The sequence below is a fragment of the Amyelois transitella genome, chromosome 19, assembly GCF_032362555.1.
Source record: "Amyelois transitella isolate CPQ chromosome 19, ilAmyTran1.1, whole genome shotgun sequence".
In the NCBI taxonomy this organism is placed as follows: domain Eukaryota; kingdom Metazoa; phylum Arthropoda; class Insecta; order Lepidoptera; family Pyralidae; genus Amyelois; species Amyelois transitella.
This window is the reverse complement of record NC_083522.1, coordinates 6,503,675-6,528,210: the sequence shown is the minus strand read 5'-3', so window position 1 is coordinate 6,528,210 and position 24,536 is coordinate 6,503,675. Positions and strand designations below refer to the sequence as shown.

The following is a 24,536-nucleotide window of genomic DNA, read 5'->3' as shown; positions in this document are numbered from 1 at the left end:
TTTTAGTTTTGTAAATATCGAATTTAGGTCATATAAGCTTCTCTTTTTCGGTCTTGTTAGGGCTACTATGTAGATATGCGTGTGTACAAATTTTACTTCTAAAATATGGTATGAGTAAAATTTTAGAAAAAAATTAAGTTGTGTGTTATTACCATGTAATATTTCTTTACGAATAATGAGCATCACCAAATTCGCCAATCGCCACTGGACAATTGTTTACGTTACCAAATTAATTTCAACGCACTAATTCGATTATAGCGGGCTCGATCAATTCCAATTTCCTTCCAATTCATTCGCTCCCGGTGAAACGAGCCGGTGATCTAATTACAGATTCTAATTTGTTTCAGATATTCTGGAGGCGTGAAGCTAACCTCAAACAATAATTTTAGTAAAATTAAATAAATCGAGCAACCGACGAAGCGCCTTCAATAATAAATTAATTAGTTAGTTAAGGTAGTTAGTGTACACAAGTGCCAAGAAGTGTCGTGTCGCGCGTGTGATACCGACGAGTTAAGGATTTTTAGCGAGCGTATCGTCGGCAAGCGCAGTGAGCGTTTCGAGCGCGACGGGCAGCAAGATTGAGGTGGTGGGGGGGTGCGGGTGGGGAAGGCGTGCGCGTGTGAGGCCGCTACACGCGCTCGGCCGAGCGGCCGGCATGTTGGCCTCGCAGCGCTCGCAGTCCTGCAACGAAGAGGGCGCGTTCTTCGGCGCGCGCGCACTGCGCCGGCCGCGAGGCAAAGGCAGTGGCAGCCCGCCCTGCTAGGGGTACGCCATGTCGCTGCGCAGCCTACACCGGCGGCTTTCGTCCGCTAACAACACGTAAGTACTCGTAAAATTTACAGTCGACAATCTGTTAAATGCGTACTTCGCTCCAAAATCTTCCTAAAACTAAATATTTGGAAGTTGCAAACAGAAAAACGTCGATCCGTTCCGCTATATAGGAGCAGTAACAATAAGCGGATGTGCAGGACCTCTGACAATGATTTGAGAGATTTTGATAAATTCCTAATATCTCTTCATAAATTTTGTAGTTGTCCTTTATAACATAATTTTCAATTTCAGTTTTCCACGCATTTTCGAATCCGTAATTATTGATTTATGCGTGATAGGATTATGATTGTATAAATGTTCATGTAGCAACACATAGTTGAGAAAAACTATCAACCCAAAAACGTACAGTTCCCGTAAAATTTGAGGCTAAAGCCACGTTAAGCTACATATGTTTTAATTTTAAATACTCCAAGAATTACAAATAAATAAATAAAAGATTAGTGCACGAGCGAAGTCGCAGAAAAAGCTAGTACTTATATATAATAGCCAGTATATAATAGAATACTATAATATAAAAGCAAGTATAAAATAAACGTGCCGTAACCTTAGCTAGGCACGAAGTTCCCGGAAAAGTCTTCACTGGCTCTAAGAAATGTGTTTAAGTGGGATGAGATCTTCTGTTACCAAGAATCACAGTTCTTGGCAGATAAGTACTTGTTAGATATTAATTAAGTGCCCATTTCGCTAAGAATTTATGTTCAATTTAACTCTAAATCATTTAACAGCTAGTTTTTGTTACGTAAAAGCATAAAAATACTATATTAGTATTACTATGTTGGTTTTTATCATAAAAATAGTTTTTTATTTTCACAGTGTTGTATTAAATTATATTTTTTTTACTTGTGAAAGGACTTTTTATGGATGTCGACTTTTAACTAAAAAATAATAAAATTTTCACAATTACTAAATCGAAATACTTAATAGGTATATTTCCTCACTGCATCTTATTTAGGATGCATATAACTCTCTTGCATAATGATTTGGTTGCATTGACTTTGATTAACATATATTAAACGACTAATATATGTAAATGAAAGTCTACAGCCCTGTGGTTTTCGGCAATGAAGAATTGGACCAGTTCATTTCTCTAGTGCATGTGGTAGCTTAAGGGCAAAAGTTATCGATATTTATATTATAAATACTAATTAAAAATGTGATAGTGTGATTGTTTATTGAAAGACGGACATCTTTCACGTCAAAATCACTGAATCCATAGAGTGGAGAACGGAGAAGGACATAGGGTATATCTCGCCGCGGGCGAAAGCTACTCTTAATAAACAGTGCATCATTAATTGCCAAGAAGAGTTGGCATCAAGTAAGCAGGTTACTGTTAAAACCTTGTCAATAAATTTCTTAGAAGAAAGCTTAACCGAAGTCATTACTGTGAAGAGAAACACCTTAAGAAACCTATACATATTCCGGACGCAACCATAATTCAATATGGATTAGGTTTCTCTGCAAAAGATTCGCAGGTCAGACACAACATTATTGTTTTTCCTGACTTACTCAATCCAGGATGGTGGTCAATGGTGCAGTCCACGATTTTTCTCCAAAGAGGTGGGGTTGCGACTTCTGACAACAGAAAGATGATCTTATTAATTTAATTCTGAAAAATCTGGTCATCTGTATTACGTTTTTATTAATGGAATTACCAAAAGTTAATGAAGGCAAATCGCATAATAACGTAAGCTTACTAAAAAATATTATTAAGTATTACTGTAATACGTTATTATTTTAGTCATCTTAATAGATATTTTGTATATCAAACGGACTGTGAAAGGCAAAACAGAATTCAAAGTTCGTTTGAATAAATTTAGATGTTTCTTGGTATCAAAAATAAATTATACATTTCGTTGATAAAAGGCGAAAACGTTGAATATAAATGCAAAGTTGAAACGTGAAATGTCAAACTAAGTAAATTAATCAATAAAATCTAATTTTATAAAAATACGTAAATATAATACTTTACATTACTTCAATCAGGGAAATTTATACGATTTCTTTAGTAGGTAATAAGCTTACAGAAAAGTACCTACCTCTACTAAAATACGCAGGTATTGCAATTTTGCAATTTTCTATGTGGCCCACGGTACGAGTATTAAGGTTCAATGTGTTAGCTTTCGAATCCCAGCTATCCCAATGAAACTAATTGGCGAAAACTAAGCGGCCACGTCCGTAGCATTTCACAGATTTCCCAATCAGCGCTGCGGTCGCGCGATCAAAGGCTCGTTAGTGACGTCACAAGTTTAGGATCAAACCGGTTTGATTATAATCACTTTGATTACCGTAATCAAGTAATAAGTTAATATAGATGGGCGGTGAGTTTGTGTTGCGCCTCGTGGGACCATCCAAGTTGTGAACTCAAATCCAAAGCGATATGTGGATAAGTCCGCAGCTTCATATAAAAACAAATTTATCGTCAGATCATGACTACTTCCCGGAAGGGAATCAGAGGCAACATCTTTCGTACTTCTATTTGTCTATCTTATGATGTAACTCATCGGTTTAAGGTATTGTAACAAGGGACTTTGGGATCATCCATAAATACAATAATATATAACCGCTAGGTATATAATTTTGTTTACTTTCCTGTAATATTATGGAACTAAAAAGCTAGTAGTTTATTTGAACGGCAGTGGTTAATCAAATGGCTTGACTTGTGAATACTTACTCATATTAAGATAATATGTGGATGAAGCAAAGGAAGTATGCAGGGATCGTGGCAAGTGGAAAGAGGTAGTCTCTGCCTACCCCTCCGGGAAAGAGGCGTGAGTTTATGTATGTATGTATGTATGTATTAAGAAAATATCATACATGCACTACAAATAATCTGTACTTGTAAATAATACATTTTTTAAGACAGTACGAGTGAAATCAGTACATTTTATACGAATAAGAAAAAACCGTCGTAGCAACGCCTACGCCGTAGCTCGAGTGCTACGACGGTTGTTCACAAAATTCAATTTTAAACTGTATTATAACTGCTTTAAAGTTGACTTCTCCGAAACAATGACAATGGCTTAGTCCATGCAAGGGTCATACCACAAAGTGGATTTGAAACCGCGTAGGATGTACATCCGGAGTGAACATACATTCATACAAGTCATATATATGCTTGTATGACGAAGCATTCAGTTTAACCTACTTCGGGGCTATTAAAAGTTTTATTGTGTTTGTGGGACAACATTTGAAATATGAGTGCAGTTGGGAATGTATTTGCATCTAAGTCGACCTCGATTGCCTGCGAGCAAAGGTTTGAGGGTTAATTTCGTAAAATAACTAAAGTAGTTTTCTTTTTACTCCATCGACTACATCTATCACATGATACATATCTCCGATTATAAATGTTCACGTTTGTTGCATACTTTTTATCTTAAATTTTTTTGGGAAGATGTTCAAATTTAAAAAGGTTTTACGTCGCCGAACAGCCTCTAAGTCTAAAATTATTTTGAAAAGCGGGCTCCTGGCTAAATGCTTTGGAGCAGACGGAGGGTGGAATAGAGAACACCCAAAGATCGAAATCAAAAACAAAATTATTCCAATAAGATGTCTAATGTAACATAGCATTACACTAACTTGATATTAACTCATATGTTAATCTGCACCTACATATTTACATTTCCTGCGATTACAGTTTTAGTAGCACTTACGCCAAATTCAATTAGCCAAATTACCCTTCATTTGGAATTAATTATTATTATACTAATACAATCACATGCAAACAACTGAACAAATAACCTGCTTTACGGGCGTGTGTGTATGAAAGTAAAGGCAACTTCACATGCACATTTGAGTTGAGTCGTTTCATTTACTACATGTCCCAAACTACTACTGGAACAAACTCGTCTCATTTGTCCCACACTGGGCCCCAATGGACCGGGTCAGTGATAACTAATAAGAAACGTCACCCGTCTGACCTTCGATTCTTTTGTAAGGAACCTAGGAACTGCCAATTAACTAAGAAATGTATTGGTACATAGTTTGCAGGTTCACTCACAATGTTTTCCTTCGCCATAAGAGCATCGATAAGGAAACTAATATGGAGTAACTCAGAAAAGAGTCTTGGTACATGGCTGCGGTAAGATTGGAACCAGGGCCAACTATTCATCATGTTTTTGTATTAAGGCACCTTAACAGTTCGACTACCGACTCTATTTGCTAGGTCTATCAACCAAAATAACAAACCCAAGTTGCTACGAACAAACCTTTACCTAGATAGGATTTTTCAATCTGCCCAAACAAAATACAAAATTAATTATTAATATTTTTTTTTGTAAAGGTCATTTGGGTTTTTCATGACTCCGATATATATAGACTAATTAATGAGCAAAACATTCATAGATATGTAAAAATATTTGTGGAAATGCGCACAAACTTTTCTTCCCAATGCGAGTCGAATGTCACACAAATCTGAATATTAATAATGGGATATGAAAATATCTGTGAATGACCTCCTTATTCGATCACCAGACGTGCTGTTTTTGTAAATCATAAAAGCGAATGTTGTGAATATATATGTTTGTTATTCTGTCAATCTTTATGATTTGGACGAAACTTAACAGAATAAACTAATACGAAGCCGCTAACGAAAGCTAGAATGATGAATTATGTGTACTTGTGAGAAAATATGATGTTGAGTAAACCAGAATAAGTTATAATTATGCTCAGATTTGAAGATTTTATATCTGCTGAATCTTAATCCCAATGCCATTTCTGAAAGTCCTTTCACCCCAATGTTGTTCTCTCAATAATAAATTCCAACTTATCGATCGTCAGTCCGAGATGGGTGTGCATTCAGCCTAACATGTCGACGGCAATTTGCTTCTAAGTATTATATTTGTATACATTTCTGAGGATTCCCTGTCATATTCGACGTGATGAGATCGCTAAACGTACTAATAATGTTGTCTTTTCAATTTATTTTTCTCATGTTTATGTAAAACAGTAATTCCAGCGAAAAGCAAGTCGAGGTATGCGACTTACGTTACTTAATAAAAGAATATGAAATTAGAATTAGTATATTATACAGTATATAACTTCCATTGATGTCGTAAAAGGCGACTAAGAGATAGGCTTATAAATTCTTCTTGGGATTTTTCATTTAAGCGATTAATTCGATCATTAAGCCAAACAGTTGGACGCAATGAACACTCTCTCAGATACGAGTAGTAAGTAGTTCATCTAGATGTGCCTTGAACAATTATTGTTCTAGCATTACAATCTTATTGGAATCAACCGGTAAAATGGATTCTTGTCATGCATTTTTCTTTAATCCACGTTCGTAGCTGATCTTTGGTAACCATTGGTGGATTTTTTTTTCTTGCTTGATAACCAGTTACGAGAATAGAATTTACTTGACGTTGAGGTTATTAGTACATAAAAGTACTTATAGAGGTATATTCATATCTACTTTTATACAATTCACAATAGTCGAGGGCACCATTGTACAAAAATAGCAACATTATTGGCTCTCTGAAACGGGCTTAACTACGTCAAAATACGAGAACGTGCGCTGAATGGTGCCCGCAGTACTAGGCCTTTCTTATTGCCGACCTTGATTCGACATACAGATACCATTTAAACATAAGTACTGACTTTGTGTTGCAGTGCAACTTACTTAAAGTTTTTTTTAAGTGATAATTATTTCGACGTTCCAAATTTAATTTATCTGAATCTATGAGTATCACAAAGAATCTAATTTAGGGCCGGTTTTTGGAGCAAAGCCGAACAAAAAAAGCTAGTCGTGCAAAAGTGTTTTTATATGTCTACATACATTACATGTATTTTCACTTCTTTATCCCATGTGGGATAGACAAAGCCAGTCGTCTTGAAATGATCGACTAGACATCCTTATAATGGAGTTGAGATTCTTAGCGTATTCATGTTTTTTTACTAAATTTATTCGACGCATAGACACTGCGAGTAGCGTCACGTACTGTAAGTGTTCTGATATTAATGAAGGAAAAAAATATTGTTCATTTCTAGAGTTAATGTGGAAGCTTATCTCGAAGATAAATTTCACTAATAACCCCGTTAAGCTCTATGCTGATAAGTTAAGCCTAGTTAAGTTTAACACCTGTCATCCAACCTCGTCCAAAATTAATGGATGCGTTTACATGAAACTGATTATGTTGTTAAATCTGAGGTTGATTGATACCTAATGGTTTTTATAAGCTGCTTTCTGTGATTTTTGGATACATACATACTATAATCACGTCTATATAGGGTAGACAGAGCCAACAGTCTTAAAAAGACTGATAGGCCACGTTCAGCTGTTTGGTATAATGATAGAATTGAGATTCAAATAGTGACAGGTTGCTAGCATGTCGCCTAAAAGGAGAATTCCAAATTTATAACCCTATCCCATAGTCGCCTTTTACGACATCCACGGGGGAAGAGATGGAATGGTCCTATTCTTTTTACTATGCTTTTATTTCTATTGGTGCCGGGAACCACACGGATTTTTGTTAATGTGAAAAACACTAAAGTGGAGTGTGCAACTGAGAATTCGCAAAGATAAGAGAAATAATATTTTTAATACCAATATCTTACCTAAATTGTCTTTCCAATTTAGCTGCAGTGCCTAAACAAGGCATGTAGGAACATAGTCTTCAAAATAACTGAACCTTGGCAAGAATAGCGAAAACCTAGTGACGTCAGCAGCTCGTGACGTCATGACCTTGGCACCTACCCAGCGTTACTGTTTGGAGATACCGTAGCGATGTGAAGTGACAGCATTTGAGATATGTTGTAAAGAATTTCCTTGAAAATATTACAATCACGATGGAAATATTTTATGTATATTCAATGAAGTTTCGCTTTCACTTCCAAATTTTGTCGGAATAAAAGAAATCGTATATCTATGGTTTCTTTAATATATGTTTTGCATTGTGTTGTTTTTATTCATTATGCATTTACACTTGACCTGCCCTATTTCACGATTGTTTCAATGTAATAATGCCAAAGCTAAGGTCTAGCCCGTTATATTTTTGAAAAGCTTTTTTTACTTTTCTTTTTTAGCCCAATTTTTCATACGATTTGTGAAAGAGTAACTTTTTATCAGTTTCTTTTGTAATAATATCACTTTTATGAGTTTTAAACATAGAACATTCTGTTTATAATTACAACAATAATTCATTATATTCACAAGAATGACATTAATATACTATGTAACATGTTCATGAACAAATATAATATCATATGTTAAATTAAGTAATCCATATTTTCCGGCTTGCGTTTCCTTACACGTGCTCATTACAACGGTTACAAGGAAACATTTCTGTCTCAGGTAAGTTAAATAATTGAGACGAAAATTAATATTTTTGAAAATAACTGTATAAGTTTATCCTTATACAGTAATTTTTCAAAAATATTAATGAATAGGAAATTAAATAATCTTTTTATATATTATACTAGCTTTTATCTGCTGCTTTGCCTAGAATACAGGTTTCGCGCAAATCCCACGGGAACTATAATTTTGACCGGGATGAAAAATATCCTTTGTCATTCTCTATACTCTTAATTAATATACTCAAAATCACAAGCAGATTGGTTTAGTAAATAAACAAACAAATAAACTTATTTTTACTATATAACATGGGATTTGTATATTTAGGCACTTGAAATTTTGATAATTTTCACCAATCAGCGACTTTCCTGTTAAAAAGTTCTCTCTTGAAACAACGAACCTCTAGCTTTAGAAATACCTACCCGATTTCTCCAATATTTTGCAAAATATTGACAAATGCGATTATGCGCAGACTGATATATGTCCCTATAAATGAATATTTATTGTGACAGAATGAAAACGATAAATTAAGGTAAGTGCACGGTCGCCGACCGCTCGCAACAGTTAATGGCCACGACTGGGTCCCCACGAGGTCCTCACGCATGTTTTTATGATAATCCTACTTCATTATCGGAATTACGAACAAGTCGACCACCTAACTCAACTGTATACACAACAGGCCTTTTGAATCACATCGAGAAGATATAAAAATATTTCTTTATCAAAAAGACTATATATGAGTTGTGAATGTTACTCGTAATTGCTAAGCGAGCTTGCATAAGGTGTGGATAAAGCGAAAGAGCAGCTAATCCAGGGATCGTGACGAGTGGAAAGCTGGGGAAGAGGCCTTGGTGTATTTTGTTAGTTATTAAGGCAATGGTCATTCAGTTCTTTCGAAACTGTTGGCTCTGTCTACCCCGCAAGAGATATAGACGTGACTATATGTATGTATTAAGGCAATTTTCATAGTTCTAAGATTTTTTTTCAAATTCTGCCTATATCAAAATACTTAGATACTTTATTTCTGGGAACAGATCTTTACTCGACAGTAAAGAAAATGAATGTGTACAAAATTGTTAAAAACATTGTTTCTTTTTTAAAAGCTTTCAAAGTTAACACTCTAAGTTCAGTTACCAGCCCGTGAAATCTTTCCTAAGTCAATTTTATGGTTCAGAATTATGTTTTATTATGTAAATTTTATTAACTAAACTATAAATATGAAAGATAATCTAGTGTAAAACTTGAATAACTTTCATATTTAACTCAATTTATTAAAAATGTACTGAAATTGATTATTCACCAAGATAATCATAACAAAAGCGCTTTTTCAAGGTGACAATATGTATTAACAGTGCTACAGTCAAGGTTCACACCTCTGTCAGTTATACAAGTGTAATGTGGCCAATTTACATTTGCCTAATAGGTTCGTTCGGCGAGTGTCGTTGGACGGACGCCAAAATTGCATAATTTAATCAATACGCCTCGCGTCATGAAATATGTATTACGAAGTCATCTATCTGCCTAGTCAGGGTAAGGTCTGTAATTGAAATTAAAGTGTACCCAATTTGGATGATTAGTTCGGGCATTGTACAGAGGTGACTTTGAATTTATTAGCAACCTTTTAATTACAAACTCTACCAATGATTCCGAGTTAATATCAAACATATCAATAGTTAAAGTCAAACATCGTGATTTTCACATGCCTCGAAAGCCTTGAACAACTTTCTTCAACAAATAACAATACATACACATAATCACGTCCCATTCCCTACAAATTTTCAAAAATATATAAGCAATTAAAAGAAATACCTACATAAAAACTTTCCAATTTACGTTATGATAGGTGTGAATAACTCTGAATAACGGGCCCAGTCTAAACTTAAAAAGATGCTTATATGAATTCAAATTCAACCTACATAGAGCTACATAGAGCCAACCAACCTACATTACAAGACATTGTAATGTAGTTATATATCAAAGCTGTAGGTAGTCAAATTCGAGGTTCGTCAGAATGATCAGATAATTGCTGGTCACCAATCATTACCGCGAAAATTCTCGCAATGCCACATGTTTATGCGGGAATTAAGGGTTTATAGTTAAGGCTTTTGTTGGTTTCAGTTAAGCAAAGTTAAGGAGTTGCAATCATCTTGGAGTGTCGTATTTTTAATTCGAGTTCATTATCGTCCTTCTTACGATACTCTCAGTTACGTTCTCATCTTACTGATAAGGAGCTCAGAGTGCGTCTATTGACCACGATTCAGTATTATATTAGTCAGGATTTTACACGAAACGACTCCTGTCTGACCTCTGCAACCTTTGTAGTCCTAGAACCTAACTCATATTTGGTTCTCTTGGTTACCGCCGTACCTCATCGTAAGAGTATTGGTTGGCCTTCAAACTATTGTACATAACTCAGAACAGAAATATTTGATTCTTTAGTACCTCCCTGTGCATCTAGCTTTTTTGTTAGGGTATCTTGATCGTTTAGACATTAAAAAAAAGTATTTTAAATTCGTGGTCCAATAAGAAGGTAGGCAACACTTAAAAACTATTGATCGTTCATAACAATGTAGATTGATTTGCTTCCAAATTCACACAATGGGTGATAAAAGCTAGCCTCCCACAAAATGAGGCAGCTGATATGAAACTGGCGCCAAACCTCGGTTTATTACCAAATAATGTAAAAAACAATAAACTTGAAACATTTGAGACAACGAGCTATCGTATGACCCAGATGTCGGTTGGAAGCCCGCCAAAGCAGGTTATCTAGTGACTGTGGGGTGAAATGCTAGCCGCTTCCAATTTTCACTTTTTAATTATCAACTTCGAGACTTTGATGGTTGAGAACAACTGTATTCTGTTTATTAAAATTTTGGTAGCAATTAACACATTTTTTGGTGCCAAATAATATACCTGCAATGGTCGTTCTATGTTAAGAGTGATATTGTATCTGGAAATCTTCATCGTTTTATATCATCAATCTCATAGATAGAACCCGGGGCCGCCTATGACCACGATCCAAAGTAGGTAAAGTTTTAACACGTTGAACGCCAGACGGCACACCGGTGGGCCCACTGACATAATCCGTTCGGGCCGTAGTGAAATTGCGTTTTCCGTAATTTTTGGCCATTTCGTTTTATTGCACCAAACGATTACAAATACGTTATTTCGTAATGTAGGCTATTTATTTTCTTGAATTATTACCAAAAAAGTGGAAATATTGAACTAGGCACACCGGTGACCCCCGCGGCCCGAACGGCAGGAATTTCGTAAATCCTTCTCCGCTGGCCACGGGGTCACGCAGCGGCCCACCCCGCGCCCCGCTACCGCTACCTTTGCTGGGAAAAGATCTCCTTATAGGATATAATATTGAAAGGTTTTTTGTGTGTTTTGATAATTTTTTAGCATTTCTTGAACTAGTAATGTCCCATTGCTGGGTAAATATCTCTCATGTTTCGTATTTTCTCTACAAGATGTTATAATTGCATTTAAGTTAAAAATATCGTGTGTTTTGTATTAACGCCTGTTTAAGTTGGTTTTGATTTTGTTTTTATTAGGTACATTTTATTTTATAGTTAAAAGTGAAGCTACAAACTGAAAAGTACCATATTGTTGCTCAATTTATCATTAGGATACCTACAAGCAAAATTCCTGTTTTCAGTTTTTTTTTTGCGTTTTTTTGGTATATTTCTAATAAAACATTTAACCTAATAATTGGTTTTTGCATTTTAATATTACCTTTCTAATGATAAGTATCTAAATTAATAATTATTTTACTTTAAATATACTTTTGATATGGCAGTTTAGTACAGCCCTAATAATTTGACAAAAATTGGAAAAAAATCTAAGTGTTTACCCGTACAAAAGAACCAAGCCGAATCTTATATTCTACAGGGCCAAGCGGCCCACCTTAGTAACGTTATTGCATAGTATCTTTGCGTTTCGGCCAGTAAATTGCGTTTGAAGTGAAGCTCTCCGATGGCACACCGGTGACCACCAAAGCCTGAACGGAACAACACCCTTTGGCTCACCGGTAACCCCCGTGGCCTAAACGGAACAACATGCTTTTTCCTTCGGCGTTCAACGTGTTAATTAGGGACTCCCGCCAGACCGTAACCTTGCAGGAAAACGATATTTTCCTTTACCTTAATAGCATTGATTAACAAACAATTTTGTAATGTAAAGTAATATTTGTAATACTATATTTAAATGTACTATATTTTAATCCTCTGATAAATTACTTTTAATGTTTTACTCAGAAAAACCCTTTTTGAGTTCTAAACCATTCAATTACCAAAGTTCAATGTAAATGAATTCTGCAACTGCAAATATCACGTATAAATTTTACATCCTACCGTGATATGCCAAGTTGATTTTCCAAACAAAATTACTATGGAAAGCAAATAAATATTTTATTGCATTTCAAATTCCAAATTCCAAATAATGGGTTGGTCTAAACGTATTGTATTTTTGATGGAATTTCAATTGACGATTATACCTATATTAAACTATATAATAGTCAATTTAAATGTGGGTTCTCGTAGGTCGTTCGTCGATTTTCACAAATCAGGAGTCACTTTCTGTGTTAGTAAAAGTATTCCATTACGAAAATTTGACCTTCTGGACCAATCCAGTTTGAATCATGTCAATCACTTTTTGAGAGACACACGGGAATCAAACACGTCGAAAGGTTCTTAACTGCTAAACAGCAAAGTTTCCTTTGTACTAAACGCCTCATCGTCCTGGCAGTTATACTTCTTTGTCGTTTTGCTCTTGCCAGAGCGGTCGTGGTCACGATGAAGCCTACTCACGATTTCGGCAAGTTTCCCACGGCTGTTTTTTTTTGGTCAGTCCAGTGCATAGGTGGTCTTGTTAACTTTACTGTACCCTGGTTACGACTATTTATCATTGCAAAGAATTAAAATTGTGCTAAATTAAAATTAACATCTTACCATGACCTGTTGACCCAATACCGGGAAACATCAGATGCAAATACTAGTAGATGTATCTCAAAGAATAGAATTTTATTCGCATTTTAAGTGAAGGATTCCGTGCCCCGCATACATTGAACTCCGTGTTTGGACTACAAAGGCCGGATTTCCCCTTGTTTTAATGTACTTCTGATTGGAACAAAAAGGCGTGGAAACGCTCTTTTAGGATTAAACAGAGGCTTTGTTAACTTTGAATAGTTGTTACAAAAGTATGATGCTTTTGAATGCAAATGGTGTTATTTTTAATTGGAGAATAATTTATTAATTGAGATTGTAACAATATTTACTTCGTATTTTGCTGTTGAGTGAGGATTGTAAAGATGAAATCCTTTAAAGCTCATCAAAAGTTCAACAAAATTGTTAATATTATCCGGATACAGACCGGCAGGCGACAGTATGTTGTAATTTTGTTATACTGATGCGTATTTCATAGAACATACTTTAGTATTCGTCCGTTAGGAAGTTTGTTCGTGAAAGAGTAACAAACGTATTTAATCACAAACATCGCATTTATAATAAATAAATATAATTAATTATATACGAGACAAATTAATACGGTCATAATATTATTAAGAAGCAAAGTATCTAAAAACCCAAATCTCTGTCTTACTCTTAGCTATGTAACTCAATCTGTGTTTGTTTCCATTATAATTTGGTATACATACGATCAGCAGATATATTAAGATCAACAGTTTATCGACCTCCAATGTAGTATGGAAATGAGACAACATGCAAATTGTTATTGCTCGCCAGAGGTTCAGAATTTATTCAATAAAAATTTGTGAACCGAAATAGCCATTTCTTGGTCTGAATACCCTTGTTGTTTACTTGTTATTTTTAGAAACAATTTACGTACCAATTTGGTTAAGTAATATTATACTAGCTTTTATACGTGGCTCCGCTCGCATTTTAGATTTAACCTTAGATATTTTGGTATATAAAGTTTCATCCAAATCCATTACACCGTTTACAAGGCGTACAATTTTTAATAATGGTTTTGAGAATAAGTTGTATCAATTTATGTTTTTATGGTGAGGGATCTCACATTAAATGAATATTTAATTTATGGTAAGCCACTGAAAATATTATACTTCACAAAACTCATTAAATACTTAGGTAATAAAGATCAAAACAAAAGACCAAAAACTTGCATTTGTATCACTGTTATACGAAAGATATTTTGAAACGCGCTAGAATAGCGGCCCAGACGGCGTGGCGTCGTTTCTTAAATAAACTGCAGATAAAACTGAGACTCTTCACTCATTAGCACTTGCATTGCAGATGTTAATAAGTCTTAAGGCTTTAGAATTAAGCGCTGTAGAATACGTAAGTACAGCAAAAGAGAAACATATTGTTTACAATCGGCATATAGACTAGAGAACTATTAAAATCTCATGTAAAAAAGTGCAGTCTGTAAACTTATTGTGATATGTTATGTGATATGCTGATTAGAAGCCGACAATAAGGCTAATAGGCGTACAAAATTAAAAACAAACTAAACGTATATTTTTGGAACCTTTATAATGAATGACATAAAAATATTATTAATTCTACACATTTGAACGTGGTTTGAAATAAAACTCAATTTTATACGTATCGCATCATTCACTGATCCTTGCTACAAACCTGATAGTTTGCCTTCTTTTTACGCATTTGTATTAGTAATGTCAGTTTTTGATTAAAATTTAAGTTCCAGCCAAAGTAAGTACGGTCTTGTCAAACTTTGTATAATAACGGCCGTTCCGCGGTCACAAGTCGGGCAAACGCTCGACCACTTGGAGCCTTGCCAGATACATATTTCTGTGTAGCGAACGTCGAACTAGTTTACCAGGTGTATTCCCGTTGAAATACTTTCGCTAATATACATTATTTTGTATATATATTTGTATAATAATAAACATTGGCAAAATTATTTGCCTTTGAAACAGTCTACTTAATACGTGACGCCCGCGATCACAAGTCGGGGAAACGTTGGACCTCTTGGATTCTGGCCAAGCAGATATTTCTATGTAGCTAAAAATTAAACTATTTTACCAGGTGTATTCCTTTAGTATATACTTTATTTTGTACACAATTCAAAAAAGGAAAAATTATTTGTTTCTAAATTTGTAGACCCAATAGCAGCCATCCCGCAGTCACAAGTCTGAAGGGGTAATTTGTTTCGTCTTCTGGGTTAATTACGAAAACTTTATAACACCATTTACATTATGAGACAAAAACCCTTTTACAAGCTGTTTATACAATACTATAACTCTGTATTGCACATACAATCATGTATAAAAAAACATAGCAGCAAAAGATCTCTTCTAACCTTTTAATTGTGTATGAATCTTCACCCAGAGATAAGCAGGTCGCACTGAATTAACGTAAATCCTTTTCCATTGTCAATATACCGGCACAAATATGTTATAAATATTATAAACCTACATAAACACACCTAAGATAAATAATATACCCAGGATGAAACTGAACCAGATCTTTAAGTGAGGAGTTATGAAGAAAGAAAATGAAATCCACGCAAATTTCGGATAACATACTCGACAATTTAATAATTATATCAACTGTTTTCTAACCGATTTATTGGCCGTTATTTAAACTTATTTGAATGTATGAAAGGAAAAGCTAGTAACTCATGATTTTACCATAATTTTCAGCTTGCTACTTCACAAAATTTATAACATTTTCTAGGTTAACGAGAGCATGGAAGTTATAAAGAGTCGTCTTGTCGAACGGGATTGCGGGCGACATCTAGAATATTAAAAAGGCTGTTATAAAATTGGAAAATACATTATCAAGATGATGGCTTTATTTATTACTGAAGAGTATCATACTTTTGATATAGCATCGATCTTTATACGACTGTTAAAGCAGACTAACGCTTCCGACTTATGTAGAAATGAAATATTTACGAATATTACGTGTATAATGGAAGGTGTTTGCAGCCTAAACGGCTTATCTTTTTCTTTCTTTAACCTTGGCAAAGAAAGTTAGAGACGAGTAAGTAAGGGGTTCGATAGTGGCTACGTTGTATAGTTACTGCTTCGTCGTGGTTAAAAAACATCCAAAATCAGAATTCAAATTGACGAAGAAATGTTTGAACTCGGCTTTAAAGAAAGTACGCCAATGAGAGAAAAGGACAATTGAATTATAATTTTCCAAATATCTTTTAAGCTGTTTTTCTACTGATTGTTTATCAAATATTTCGAAATGACATTTCTGATATCTCTTAGACTGATTTCTTTGGTATGGATTGTGTAAATGCGTGAAATATAAAAGTTATATTTTCCGCCCCACTTTACTCTGTACAACGTCAATCGTTCGTTCCTCGGAAACTTTCTATACGAGTCGGTCTCCGTTTCTAATGTAGTTTATTGTGGAAAAACTGGAACGGAGACCTTTGTGGGGCAATCGGATTGGAAAAGATATGAAATTGTACTACACTAGATACGAGATCTTGAGTAAAGGAAGTGGTACAAACCGAAATAAAATAAACGTAGTGTTAGAAACCAGTAAGAATACGTTATATTCCTCGCGGGGTAGACGGAGATAACTTGGATTTGTGATAGAATTAAGATTCAAATAGTATCAGGTTGCTAGAAAAAGAACAAGGATGCTAGTAAGAGCATAAAGTTTTAAAAATGATATTTAAGAAAATCAAAGCTTTTTGGTTGTTTATTAATAATTGACGTTTTAGGCAAATATTTGTTTTGTTTTAGTCATTCCCATTCAATATGGTATTTTATGAAGAATAACTATTGGTATGTAGACTCTATTAGACAAATCAGTTTGATAGAGAGATATGATCTGTTTACTTCATCATCCTCCCGGTGGTTGCGCCAGTTTCTCCTCATATTTCTCATTTTGCCAACTTTCTCTATCATTATGAGAAAAATAAGCACAATACATTTTTGATTCACCCTTCGCCTTACAAAGGTTACGTCACTGAGTTTGTTAATGAACGGCCCATTCAAGGCGAATTTATAGGGCGTAAGTCGTAAGTCATTATTAGTCATAACCGCGGCTGGGCTGACAAGCAATTAATCAATTATTTCACTTCATTAGTCGACTCGTCTGCGAATCGCGGAACTGTGTCTCGTGCACTCGCGGTGGGAAAAATCTGAATTAATTGTATTTAATATGGTAGCGGACAAAAGGTGATATGAAATATTAGAGATAGCCGACTTCAATTAATATTCAGTATTTACCCGCTAACAGGATTCGAATTGCTATGCCTTCGATTGAACTGCATCCCATTTTAACTATTTTCAACAAATTCTTCCACTTCATTGTCTGAAGGAAGTATTAATTGAGATTTTTTGATTAAGAGGTGAAGTGTAGGTTCTAACGAAAGGTTGGATCAAGAGCAACCATTACTGACCTATACTGAAATTGCATGAGATTGACGATGAAAAATGTGGAAGAAGTGTAAGTGGAAGGTTATAGTCTCTGTCTGAAAGAAGCTTGATCATATTGTATGTGTGTGTAGTGTAGTAAGTATGAAGTAATATGTTGAGATAAAATGTTCAACTTTACTAGCCTGTCACAATGAATCGTCGAAAATGCCTATTTGGCATAAACCATGCATGAACGAACTAGCCGTGCAAGCGCGAGGTTTCCCTGAATTTTTTAAATATCTCCGTCCTTTTCTAACATTGGGACAGGTCACGGGTGACAAAAAAACGTTTTCACACCGGGTTAATAAAGTTTTAAATTGAGCAGCGGCCTTGTTAAAAAGCTTAGGTTATAAAGAATCAGTTCGAATCCCGGCCAGGGCATGATGAGAAAAGAACTTTTTCTGATTGACCTGGGTCTTGGATGTTTATCTATATAAGTATTTATTATAAAATATAGTATCGTTGAGTAAGTATCTCGTAACACAAGACTCGAACTTACTTCGAGGCTAACTCAATCAGTGTCATTTGTCCCGTAAATATTTATTTAATCCATTTTACACTACTGAATTTCCTACTGAGTTCCCAGTTAACTTAAGGGTTCTTCAAAGAATATGACCCTTACGGTGAGGGAAAACGTCGTGAGGAAACCTGCACATACAGGCAACTGGATGTGTAACCATGATCGATCTTATACGAGATAGGTTCAAAGCATCCGCAAAGATTGCGGATTTTAGATGGGAGTCGATTCGTGTACAAACCCAACTCACCCAATCCCCGGGCCCCAGTGTGGTGAAGATGCAACCGGGACTAAAGCCAGGAGGAAGAAGATTAACTGAACAGTAACTTGCCACAATATGTCTGAAACTCAATGTCAACATTTAACCGCTGACTTAATAAATCTAGGTTTAATGTTTGCTCACCTAACGTAAACTTATTATTCCGATTTCAATAGTCGAACCAAACAAGGTTATACGTCGAACGTTCATAGAATTTAATTCACACACAAACTTAGTTTGAAATAAAGGGCCGTTCACACAAGCGGTGACTGTGGTCGTATCGGTATAACAGGCGGCCTGTGTTTGTTCAGGTAATACATAGCCGGTTAAGCTCGGAGGTGGGCAAACATCGTAGGCCGAGAGGTATGACCCATTTAGCCACTCACCTTTCATCCCTATCCTGTTTTGACGCCTACAAATGATATGAGCTTAGTTTCGCTAATGAGGTGATTAGGCGTACCTAGCTGAAATTTTATAAATCATTTATTTCTACTCTACACATTCATTCCCGGACAGGGAAAAAAAGAGTATTTCTGTTCTAGGTATGAAAGCACGGATTAAGCACTTCAAAGATCCAGAAAAAGCCAATATGATAATGCTGGAATTCAAACTATTTTCTTAATTTAAAAAGTTTAGCGTGCAGTAAGAATAACTCTTGATTAACCTAAGATACTAATTCGCGCTATCAGAGTTTCTTTGGGCATATTATACAACTTCCGTCTCAACATTGTCGGAACCGCGGTTCCCCAGGCATTACACCTAGCCTGGCGGGAGATCTTCTCTTTGGTAGCGGTCGAACTTAAACTATCCTAAATATATAAAGTTATGTAACCCCTGAGATTCGCAACCTCCAGGTCAAAAGATCTAGTCTCCGATGTGAGTAATATATAGGTAACCGAGTATTCAAACTAACAAGATAGAACTGTTCCAGCAGAGACTAACTTTATTAGACTGGTGTCAACGTAACTTTCGAAGGTGACACAATATGTGTCAGGTGTGTGCAACATGTTGCAAGTTTAAATAGGTTTTGAACCAGAGAATTGACTCGACTTATATGTGGAGGCCTTCATTTGATTTCGGTTTGCAGGGACCCTAAACAAAACACAATTCCATATTTATTTGTTTATCGATGATAGGTAGAAATATTTTTTTCAATGAAAATCACTAGTGATAAAAAATATTTATGAGAGATGAACTAACGTCAGTCAGCATTTTCTTGTCTCTTGCTCTTACCCTGCAAATTTAACCTAAGGACTTAAAACTTAATGATAAAATATTTATTGCCGATAATCAAATAAATATTTTATGTTGAAAAAGTAAATTTTAATCTAAAACACGTTTTTTAACGAAATTTTACCTGACAAAAAAAATTGTTGATCGATTAATATTATGAAGGTTATTAATGTTTCCAAGTCATGGAAGTGGGGTCCTCTAAATGTCTGTCGATGTTTTGAAGCACCTGCGAACGCATTGACAAATTACTTTCTCGTTTACATAATGCCGTTTAAAAAGTTCTGACGAGCTTACGATGTGCGTAAAATAGCAATATTGTGGAAAAGTTATTTCATCAAATAGCTAAAAAATTGTAAAGCAAAAACTACAATCTACGATCGACCGTTTCTTAAAAGTACTGAGTATGTATTATGTAATTATCTTAATTGATACTGAATAACACACATATTCAAAATCATGTCTTTAGCTCTTACAGGGTAGACAAAGCCGGTCTCAAAAAGACTGTAGAAGACGGTCTCGAAAAGACTGAAAGATACTGGACTAACCTGTGATAAATTTAAATTTATTTACAAGATCATAATCAAGTAATATCTACGTTTAAGTAAAATTGAAATACATCTATATTTCGGCGTATTCAAAATAAATATGTCTGACATACTAAAACCTACATCAATTAAACCTGAAGTGTACAATATACTAGTGGTACAATTGACGTGGGATTTACCGGGAAATTCTGCCTTCTGCCCACACGAAAGCCGATATCCTTAGCAAAATCGACGAGCTACCACTACACTGGATAATTACACTGAGATTTAATCATAGAATAGACGAAAATTTATGACATTTAATGTTTTGAAAACTTCGAACATGTATCGGTTAAAAAGGTAAAGATAACATTAGACATGTTAAGTTAAATCATTTTTGAATATATTTAATTATCAAAGTAATTTTATTCTTTTTCAGAACTTAATATTAAAATTGTTTATAGTAACACATTTATCTCATAATGCTCCAATATTCATCTCTCCTCTCATGGGTCTACCGGAAGAGATTCTATTAAAATAATCGGTACCATTATTAAAAAAATATTATTTTATTATTCTTACATTTCATGTTGCCATTTTTAAACGTGTTTGGTACTCAAAAATTTTGACACAGAAATGTCGGTTCTATACATATAATTCTTTACTTAATTATGGCAGAGGGGGAAGAAATAGATGGCCTCCGGTTCCGACCCTTAAGTTCGGTAATTTCTGTTAGCAGTAAATGTGGGTTGGACGTGCTTAATCTGGCGGTGGGCGACACTGCTGTGTGGTCAGCAGGACAGGGGTACCCGGGCACCATCTTATCTTGCCTGTTATCTGGTATTCGACCCTCAGAATGAACGATTAAGTAAAAAAAAAGTATTACAATATTCTCAAAAAAAAAAAAATAAGTTTGCGTTCTTTTTTATTAAAAAGAAAAACTTTGACTTATAGTTCAGACATGAGTCGACTCGTGTAAAACTTCACTTACCCAATCCATGATCATTATCAGATGAGAACTTCGTGCTCTTATCCAGAAAGGTCAGGATATAATCGGGACTATCGCCAGAAGCCTATCCTTCCTGAAGAGGTGTAAAGGTTAATTTCACCACATAAATTCATACAAATAATCATGTCTGCACCCCTTACGAGGTATAATAGTCTGTAAAAGACTGTAAGACCATTTTTAGCTGTATTGCGAAATGATGAAAATGACATTCAAAGGCTCCATTTCACTGGCCAGGCTTCTAGCCTATTCCCTTAAAGAAGAATCCCAAGTTTAAGCCTTTCTCTTGGTTGGCTTCTACAATTTACACGGAAAGAGAAGCAGGTGGCACACATCATGTTTTTCATCGCTACTAGACCAGCATAGAAGACTAGCGTAGAATTACAACTTTATATTTCAACAGAAAAATATTACAGAAATGTTTACGCCGTTTCTAAAAGGATATAGTCGTATTTTTCACGCCCAAAGGGTCTAAAACTCAATTACGCAGCAACAACGGGGCTCCATCATTTAATTATAAGTGTCTTGCTCCAAATTGTGCTTTAATCTGCCTAGCTTGTTTTAAACAATATTTTTTCCATTATTTTACGTATTTATTTTCTTGTTTTCCCAACTACCTGTTGAATTTGCAATTCATTTTTATTTAAAACTCCATAGAGGATACTACTGCCGCTTACTTGCATGATTTGTTCGTTATATCTATTAACAAAATGTCAACAAATTAAACGAAAAAAAAAATTGTTTTTTTAATTTCATTAAACAAAATTTAGGATAGTTTGTTTAATGAAATTAAAAAAAAAACAAAAACAATAATCGCAATTGTCATATTCATCACGTTTTTATCACTAGTGGGGTAAACAGGGTCAACGATAAGCAATAACTCAAAAATAAAATATAAACCTAATTACCTACATGGTTTTTGTACTTCAACTCTAAGAATGGAGTCGTACTATCTACACACAATAAATGAGAGAAGTGATAATAAACTCAGTTGGAAATTGATGGTTTAATTCCTCCTAATAAATGATATTGTTAACATGCTGTGAACGAGATATAACGCTTATTATGAGTTGTTTGACCAATGTAGGGCATCGTTAAATCGGGTGTAATTGTTCTCATACCTACTCTCATAATATTGTTATATCCGGGATATTCCGTTGCAAGGGTAAAATAAAAGTAAGATCACATCACTGGTAACGCCACTTTGTATGCTAGAATTTTGATTAGTGCTTCGCTAAGATAGGAATTTTCAGGTAAAACAATTTCATCAAAATCAGTCCACTACATCCAGTCCAGAAAAGAAAGTCTTTTCTTCTTTATATTCGAAACGTTTAGGAGTAACAAAAGCGGATTATATTATTAAATATGCTCGACTTGAGCATCAAAAACACTAGTTACTTTAAAAATGAGCCATAATTTGTTCATCGATTATACATACATAAAATCTGACAAGTTTCTGCTTTCCCAATGGCGAAGGCAGAAACTACATATATTCTCTTATCACGAACCCTGCTAACTTTTTTCGCCTCATCCACAACATAAATTTATATTTAAAATATGATATTAAAACACAATACTACAATGTCTGGTATACCACCTGGAAATCCATCAATTTCACGCAAAATAATGCACCGTCAATATCGAAATCCGTATATAAAATGATGCATTTCCGTAGGTTTGTCACGCAGCCAATTTGGTAGTGATAACACGCCATGAATGTTTCATCAGACAATTTCGGGGCTATATTTTATAACTCATGAATTTTGTGACTCGGTTTACCTGAAAAATGTATGTAAAGCGGTTTCTTGAAGCGAGAGCGTTCAACTTAATTTTTATGCATGTTGAAATATTTTGCGGGACTTTTCCTTAATTGTTTTAGATGTGAAGTAATATTTGATTTGAAATTTCAACACATTATGAATCAAAATTAAATCATTGTTAAATCTTAATTAAAATTTGTTTTGCAATAAAACCCTTAAACTACCGAACTGAATCAATCAGATCAAAAACACCTTAGAACTTTGAATGATTTAAAACATACATACGTCCATATCCCAGAGTACATGGTAGACAGCGCCAACAGTATTGAAAAGACTGATATGCCACGTTCAGCTGTTGGGCTTAATCATAGAATTGAGATTCAAATAGTGACAGGTTTTAATGCCGGATTTTAATGATATTATTTCTCAGAGAGAATCTTGACTTATACTTCTCATTGGGTGTTCCTGGTTGACACTTCTACCACTTCTTCCCGAAATTACTCTCTGCACTTTTTTGGTTTTCGGCGTCCTCACTTTCGAATGGCTAAATTTTATTTTGTGAACTTTCCGTGTATGACAAGAGATTTTACAATAACGACTCTTGTCTTAAAACCTCACCGTTACCCAACTTGGATCATGGTTTGTCTACTAGGGGAAAGTGTTTATTATTAACCATTTACTTAACCACCATAAAATTAGTAAGCCTATTTGAAATGATAAAGCATGGCTCGGCGTAGTCAAATATTTGTTCAATGTGAATGGGCCCAACAATAGATTTACTACCCAACGTAAATGGGTATTTCGGCCAGTAGGATACACAAACACAAGACATAGAATGGTATAATTTTATGTACTTATTGAAGGTAGCGTTTTAGTTTATTTGTGGATTATAATATGGTTAGAAATAAATTACATGTGTATATAATAAGTAGGAAATGAGATAAGCTCACCGAGAGAGAAGATCAGAAATTTTATTGTACTAATTATAATATGTATATTGATAAAATGAGAGAAAAAGTATCGCTTGAAGTCGTCAAACATTAGGCTCAATATCAATAATTAACGTTAAACTAGTACTTCTACACTCTATCACTTGTAAGGATGCGGCAATCAAAAAATCTTTTAAAGCAGCATTTTAAGGAATACAAATATACTATGCTCATACAAGTAACGCATAGGACCTCGGGTCCTAATTAAAAGCTAAGAAAGCACGCAAGGTGTACGATAATTATGATAAAAACAATGGTGAGAGGAAGAGATTGCTGTGGTTTTTTTTAAAGTAAGCTTATCATACATACATACAAATAATCACGTCTTTATTCCTTACAGGGTAGACAAAGAGATTAATGTCAATAAGACTGAAAGCTTTAACTGTATAGCATGACGATGGAATTGAGATTCAAATAGTGAGAGGTTTATTTTGCAAGCCCTTTAGTATAAACAGAAGTAGTTCGCTACTTTATATTTTAAAACTCTTTTAAAATCATAATCGACACGTAATAGAGATTGCATCTAAACCACAGACTCGTTTAACTTTAATAGAAAATCCCTGGCACTTCGCGGTATCCAGAACATTCTAGAATTATGTGGCAGAATTATTTACACTAGTTTGCCGAGTTTTTCTATCCAATCTTTTGAAAATGATTCCTACATTATACTTGCTCTAGATTTTTCTTTCAACAATGTTATTAAGGATTTTTCATTACTTACTTATTATCCTAATGTTAATTTTT

At 34.7% G+C, this 24,536-nt stretch overlaps 1 protein-coding gene across 3 annotated transcripts in view; it reads left to right on the top strand.

Annotated features, from left to right (window-relative positions):
- The window catches only part of LOC106132706 (potassium/sodium hyperpolarization-activated cyclic nucleotide-gated channel 2), a 189,381-nt gene that overhangs the window by 27,795 nt on the left and 137,050 nt on the right, over positions 1-24,536 (top strand). For all 3 annotated transcript variants that reach the window (XM_013332212.2, XM_013332211.2, XM_060949461.1), the window contains exon 2: positions 348-819. In XM_013332212.2, coding sequence (XP_013187666.1) covers positions 773-819 — 47 coding nt within the window. In that variant the 5' untranslated portion in view covers positions 348-772. The remainder of the gene's footprint in view (positions 1-347; positions 820-24,536) is intronic.